General features: G+C 34.5%; 1 protein-coding gene across 1 annotated transcript in view; it reads right to left on the reverse strand.

The window, feature by feature from the left end:
* Positions 1–272: 272 nt before the first annotated feature.
* Positions 273–7,609, reverse strand: part of SLC1A1 (solute carrier family 1 member 1) — a 47,790-nt gene continuing 40,453 nt past the window's right edge. Inside the window, exons 8-12 of the mRNA XM_015820624.1 lie at positions 6,786–6,893; positions 5,885–6,007; positions 5,439–5,633; positions 4,079–4,213; positions 273–2,715 (exon numbers count right to left, since the gene is read on the reverse strand). Coding sequence (XP_015676110.1) covers positions 2,475–2,715; positions 4,079–4,213; positions 5,439–5,633; positions 5,885–6,007; positions 6,786–6,893 — 802 coding nt within the window. The 3' untranslated portion in view covers positions 273–2,474. The remainder of the gene's footprint in view (positions 2,716–4,078; positions 4,214–5,438; positions 5,634–5,884; positions 6,008–6,785; positions 6,894–7,609) is intronic.

Raw genomic sequence — 7,609 nt, forward strand, 5'->3', positions numbered from 1 at the left:
TAGGGCTTTTGTGACAAAACTACGGTATGTCACAAGAAATCACCACAGCTCTGAATATGCTGGCTGCCTCTCATCAATTGACTGGGAAATAAGAGACCATGTTTTCAGTGGTGGGGAAATATGGTATGGACAGCCTACACAACAGGAAGAGGAGCAGAATGGCTGCATTCTCCTTCTATGCTGCTTTTCACATTAAAACAGATGAACAGAAGCTCATATTCTTCATCAGTGTTGATACACAAGTCTACATACAGACATAGAACAAGGATAGGCTGGATGAGCAGAACTATTTATTGAAATCAAAGAAAGAAGACATGTATAGTATTGAAGGGCGCAAGGAAAAGGCAAAATACTATTAAGAACATTTTTTCTCTAGCAATAGCAAAGCTGTACAAATGTTTTTTAAAAAATAATTTTGCACAAGATTTACACTGTACACTCCTTTATTTGTACAAACAGATGAATGTTTGCACTTTGCGCATTTCATTTATAGCTTATTATATTTAAATACATACAGTACATTATTATGCCTCTCACACAATTAAGGTGCAATTTATCAAAACATGATTATTTGAATAGTTACTTTTCAGTGTTCTTTGGCACGTACCTGGATTATTTATTGAACAGAACAGTGTAAGACTAAGGCTACAAATTTGTTGTTTCTTGATAGTAATTAAGTGCATTTCTCTCAGATTAGCACAAGCCTATTTACAAAATCATTATCTTCTATGAATTTCAGTTTGTGTTACGTAGCTAACCAGCAATGTCCAAAGAAAAGTTTATCTTCCGCAATAATGTTTTTCAAGGGAGAATAAAACTGCACCATAGGTATCGGTATTAAGCACTAATTAGATGAACTATTTAACAGTATGGAATGTTTTCATAAATAAATCACACTCAAATGGTCCATATGAGAATATATCTCCATTACTCTACACTATGAACTTTCATAAAAGACTGCTAATTATCTTTCACCAGTCTAGGTGTATATGCTGGTAAACAAGCTGGTATAATATTCTCCATAAGCCTGCTTCTTGGTCACTGCAAGCTTTCAGATTCAGTTATAAGATTAAACAAAGAAGCAAACAAATAACATGCAGTGAATCACATACAGTAAATGCAATACTTTAAAAACATACACTTTCTCTAAGCCATTCAGTGAATAGCTGTGAAGTTAGGATTATATTCAATTATACCCTCTTCCTGGATAGAATAGAATCTGCAATGACACAAGAGGAATTGGGATTGGAGTGGACAGGAGACTGGAGGAAAGATATGAAATTATAGTTTGCTTGTATACCCATGAAATGCATTCTTTTATCTCCTCTATCAAACAGAGAGCTCTAAAATTGTGTCTTACAGCTTCCACAAGAAGATTACTAAATGAGGAAAACTACATTATTAGAGTTTAGTTTGCTGCAAAGCTGTTGTGATAGGATTTGTCATGGAGTACCACTATGTCATAGATATAATTTGTAATGGAAATGAAAATATAAAGTTCTCAAGTAATAATTTCCAATTTCAACAACAATTAAGATTTAAAAATACACATATATTTTCAAAAACTTCACACTTACTCCAGAACTATCCTTCTGCTTTTTCTATTTAATAGTTAATTAGCTATAGTAGTATTTATTTTTGAACAGAATCAATTTAAAGAGAAATGTCTCAGTAGCAATTGAAATATAAGAACAGTGAGGATATCATGTTAAAAAATAATTCCATGCGTGGAATTCTGTGCATCTAGAAATACTGTTTTATTATTCCTCATAAATAGCTTGTCTCCAGCTCATTGCTCCAACATCTGGGAATGGTCATAGTAAGCAGACATCTAGAATTCCTAGAAATATGACACAGCTTTTTAAAAGATACACATTTTTTTATAATCTGGCTTTTTCATATATCTGCACACAATGACCAAATGCTGCGATAGCTACGAGCCAAAGACAATCTGTCCCAAAGGAATGTATTTATCCTCTGAATCTTGCTAAAAGATTTCATTTCAGAATCTTAGCAGGTGCTGCTGAGGAATCTTAGCGTGCTAGCATTCATTCTCAACTCTGATGGAACAATTTTTTTCTGAGAACATAACTACTGTAGGCTTGAGAATATACCTATATTTCTGTATTGGGCCTCCTGAAGAAATCTCCACAGCTCTGAGCATGGCTGGCTGCCTCTCGTCAATTAACGGGGAAGAAAGAGCCCATGTTCCCAACTGTGGGGGAAAAATGGTATGGGCAGCTTGCACAACAGGAGGAATAGAATGGCTGCGTTCTCTGTTTCTGAGTGGCTGAGGGAGACGGGAATTGTGAGAGAGAGAGATATTTTTTCTTTTCTCTGTATGCCTGTAGGAATACAGGCAGAAGACAAAGAACAGCATGAGGAATCGATAGTGTAATGATCCCAATATATGGATTGACTTAGGGTCTCTCATGTCCTTTAATCCAATGTGGCCCTCTGTTAGTCAATCAAGTTCAGAATTGTGATGTCTGGGTGAATGATATGGTGTCAGACTTATCTACGGCAAAAGCTCCATTCACATAGGATTTCTTTGTCTCTTTTTCCTCACTGTCGGTTGTTTCCAAAGCAAAAGGATTCACAATGTTAACTTCAGAGATGGTGTCCATCTGTTCTAGTTCCATTTTGGAGAGTTTCTCCACAACTCCAGTTCCAAAGGCATCACCAAGAACATTAACCATTGTTCTGAATCGATCCCTAGAGAACAACATTTTAGGACAGTCAGGATAGGTGGCAATAAATTCAACCTATATTTAAATGAGATTTATACCCCAGCTATATCAATATTGGCAAAAATATGTCAGTGTAGAATTCCAACATTGTAATTAATGACATGATGCTGAGATCAAATACATTTTGAGGAGTCTCATACAGTACTCAATAATTCAGTTTTCAACATTGGAATTTCAAATGTCCTTGACCATCAAAATCTAATCTAGGATCTGTTGGCTTCCACATTTCTGCAGAGCTGCCTGCTTTGACAAAAAAGAATGACCTCAAGATTCTGGGATCAAGGGCTGTATTATACCTACATCTTCATCACTTATGTATATTGGAGATTTCTGGGTGGCAAGTCCTAGGACCATTCAACTAAAGACACTGTAGGGAAACTACGGAATAGCTATACAAAGTGGGTGATAGAGGGTAAGGAAAAAGTTGGATGAAGTGGTGAATACATCTGGGAGGACTACAGGTAGAAGACAATACCCTCTGGGATTTTCATCATGTTTTGTGAATAAAATAGGGTAATTGAGTGGTAGAGCCTTCTTATAAGCACTGACTTTCTTATACAGTACTTTGATCATAAGCTTTGACCCACTTAAGGGAAATGTCAATCACCATTGCTATAAATTCAAGTTCTAGTAAATGCAATAATCCTATTCTGCATGAAACAGTTTTTGACCTTTAGGAAAAGAAAAACTTTAAATCAAGAAATCTGATGAATGTCTTAGTGTTGGAGTGCTTATTTCCTATTCTCAAGACACATCTTCAGCAGACTGGCAGGGCCTTTCTTTTGAAAAGGTGCTTCTACTTTGCAGAGGTATGCTCAGCACTTAGTGGAAATTCAGGAGATACAGAACTCTGCACACTGAGTTACTTAGGTGAAAGGTTATACAGTTAAGGTAATAAGTGAAACAATGTGAGAATCTTTTAAATAATGAACTGCTTGGTATTTCATTCCTTCTGTATATAATTATCATGTCGTTTTTTTCCTGCTGAAAGAATATGTTTTCTATACAACAATGCATCAGATGAGATTACAAGTTTATAATAATATTTCAGATGGTGTCAATTTTAGTTACTATTGCATGCAAATAATCAACTTCATGCAAAAGAAAAAAAAAGGAATATTATTGGATATCCTGGGGTGTTGGAATGAATACTCAGTCCAATACCTGTTAATATTGTAACACAGTGTCAACTAAATGTTAACATAGTTGTGAAATACCTCAACTGGTGCCAGCAGAAAACACTTATTAGAAGTATATTGATTACACAATGCAATGGGTTCATTGAAATTTTCCATGTAAAAAGATGCATAAGAAGTGCAGGAACTTACAGAAGCCAGTCCACTGCAATAATGAGGGTAACATCTTCAGCTGGCAGTCCCACTGCACTCAGTACAATCACCATGGTAACAAGGCCCGCCTGTGGTACTCCTGCTGCTCCAATGCTGGCGGCTGTTGCCGTCACACTGCATTCCAAATCAAAAAGACACAATAACTGAGGTGGGTTGTGACCAACAGAGCATGAAATGGTACAGTGGATTTCTGTTGATGGAGCCTGAAACTGCATTTGACTTGCTTTACAGCTGTTACCACATCACTGATTCATATTTCTTTGTAATCAACTACAATTAGAAAGACAAAGAGGGGATATAAAACTATTTCGATACAAATGAAAATGTATTTGGGAAGTGGGTGAAAAGGGCAAAACAAGGTGCTTCTGAACAGCATGAATGGAATAAAAAATAAAAGTAATAAAATAACTGGATGAAATTGAAGTAGGAAATGATGGAAGGAATGTTTTAGAGATGTTTATAGGGCAGTGGGATGGTAACATGAAATCAAAATGAATGCTGTAAATACTAATGTCCAAGGAAAAGGTGGTGGAAAAGAAGTCGTAACGTAAGTGATACAAGAATGTTGAAAAATAGGAAGGCTGCAGGAATAAACAGTGTAACTGGACAACTGCTCAAAGGAATGGTTTATAAATTGTGCTTTACTGTTTCCTTTTTTAAGAGCTCCCCATCTTGAGATTCTTTTCTTACTAGCTTCTCCTGACATGGAATCAGACTCATTATTGCTCTCTCATAAAAAATATTTTGACATTGAAGAATATGTGTTACACTGCTAACTACTGCCAGCTGAGCCAACTTGCTTAATAAAATATGATACTCAGAGAAGAGAAAATGTCCCAACATGAAAAACCAACATCATGAAGGTACAAACCTCTCTTATGTATCTTCCTTCTATTTCTGTTGTCTATCAAGTCAAGCAATTTATAATGTAGGATATTTGAAATTAGTTATCAAAGGCAATACGGTGTCGAAATATGATGACCTTAGTTGAATAATACAGTTAAATTCAGTGATACTCTGAATTTAGCAACACAATGTGTAAATTAGTAATGAATATGGCTCATGGATTTCAGTGCTAAGAAAATCCACTGGGCACAAAGTTGAGTTTTACTGTTAAGTGTTGAAATATAACCCATGTCACAATTTAACTGTTCTTGTTCTTATGAGAGTATACTGCAGCAAAGCACAATTTTACAAAAGATTCATCTCAGGAAGCTAGTTGACCTTCAGGGTCCCTTGTAACATTAAGATTCTCTGATTCTAAATATTATAGATGAAAAAAGATAGTGGTTACTATGAAAAGAATTAAGCAAAATATGTGATACAGCATAATCCTTACCTAATGGTCACTATTTGGCCAATGTCTAGCTCTAAGTCATTAAGCTGTGCAATAAAAACAGCAGCCACTGCTTCATACAGTGCGGTTCCATCCATGTTGATTGTTGCTCCAACTGGTAAAACAAATCGAGTAATTCTCTTGTCAACATGATTTTTTTCTTCTGCACAGCGAAAAGTTACGGGTAAGGTGGCTGAACTAGATCATACAAATCAAGGGGAAAAAATAAAGACATTAAGAAGAGATGGGTCAGTAAGAAGTCAATGTGTGCATTTATTAATTTCACAGGCAGATCAAGACAAAGCTAACATCAATAAAAAATACAGCATGTATGTGATAAAGCCTAAATTAATATCAAATGAATGTCTAAAGTAAATTCATATGTAGGTTCATTTATATTATCCAAGAGCTAAATGTAAGCATAGGGAATTTTTTTTTGTTATCCTTACCTGGAAGAAATCATGAGTGCTGTCAACAGTGCTTGAGCCATACCTATGGCAAACTGGTATGGATTTTTCCGCACTATGATTAGGTATATTAGTGGTAGAATTACCACAGAATGGATTGCAAGTCTGAAATAGGAAACGTACATTAACTACTGTAATATTTAACACTAGAGTCTTAGTGAACAGATGTAGATGGGTTTCAAAATTTATCAACAGTGAGAGAAGCAGATTTTCCTAGAATCCATAAAGCCGTTTGGCTAGATTACAAATTAGCCCTTTTGTATTTGATAACATAAGGTATACTGCTCAGTAGAATGTTGCTAAACACTAGTAAAAAAAAAATCAAACTTCCAATTAGTCACTAATTAATCATTAAATGCATGTAAATCAATCTGGATTCTTTTGTCCTTTATGAAAATAACTGGAAAGTGGCAGTATGGAACAGAGAAGCAAGAATGAAGCAACCTTCCCATTTTTTCTTTAAGCAAATTTCTTGAAACACATTTGTAGGTATTTGCAAATAACATGCATTAGGAAATCCTCTATTCTCTCAGCATTTCTTCCCCATTTGTGCAACACACAAATAATATTCAATTTTACCTGAATCTAATAAAGATTTCCGACCATGAATATGTAGCCTATGAATAATTCCCCAGCCATGTCAATACTCAGATTCAAATGTTTTCTCTTATCTTTCATATCTGAGGCAATCTGTTTTAATATATTGCCTGAGAGCTAACAATTAAATTTAAAATGGTGTATTCTTAATTCAGTATATTTCAATGTATTGAAACACAGTGAGGATCAATATGATGAAAGTTCTCCTAACTATAGAAAACCCTGATTTATCAATTCAAATTAAAAAGAAAATAAATACATTTTATTAATTAGAGGAATAACATACCCACTCAACACGGTGGCCATATAAAGACCCAATTTGCGAAAAATCTCCCAGTCTTCAACTTCTATTATCTTTCCAGCAATCAAAAACAAAATACCTAGAGGCATATACCTACAATGTACAAAGAAGCATTACAATTTATGCCAAGATAATTTGCAATGCAATTCTCTCTATATATGAAGAATACACAGGGCAGAGGAATGCAGTATTATTTCGCAGACAGGATATTTATCTAACTTTTATTACATCTACAGTATTGCAAAGGAAAACTAGATGGACAGTTCTGGATGTAGCATTTTTAATTTGAGATGTGAATGATTGATAGCAATTTGAACTATAATGCATCTCATGGATGAAATGTAGTAATGATTTCTTTGTCTAAATACAGTGGTTTTTGTAGATTGTTTAGCTGAAGAAAGCACATTTTCCCCAAAAGGTCCTTGCCACAAAGTAAGATAATTGGTGACAGCTTTCTTCTGGCTGTTTCAATGGAAACTCTGAGGAACAAAAAGCAATATTTCTAAGAAATTGTAAAGATTAGGAGGGTCACTGAAAGTTTGCCAAAAGATACTGGTTGTACCAATCCTTTAGGCAGAACCAATTGTTCAATTTTGGCATTCCTAATATAAATAATAATAATAATAATAATAATAATAATAATAATAATAATAATAATAATAATAATAATAATAATAATAATAATAATAATAATAATAATAATAATAATAATAATAATAATAATAATAATAATTTAATTTATATACCGCCCTTCTCCCGCAGGACTCAGGGCGGTGCACAGCATATTAAAACAAGTACAAATACAAAAT

Source organism: Protobothrops mucrosquamatus, unplaced genomic scaffold (assembly GCF_001527695.2).
Source record: "Protobothrops mucrosquamatus isolate PMUCROS unplaced genomic scaffold, P.Mucros_1.0 scaffold1151, whole genome shotgun sequence".
NCBI lineage: Eukaryota > Metazoa > Chordata > Lepidosauria > Squamata > Viperidae > Protobothrops > Protobothrops mucrosquamatus.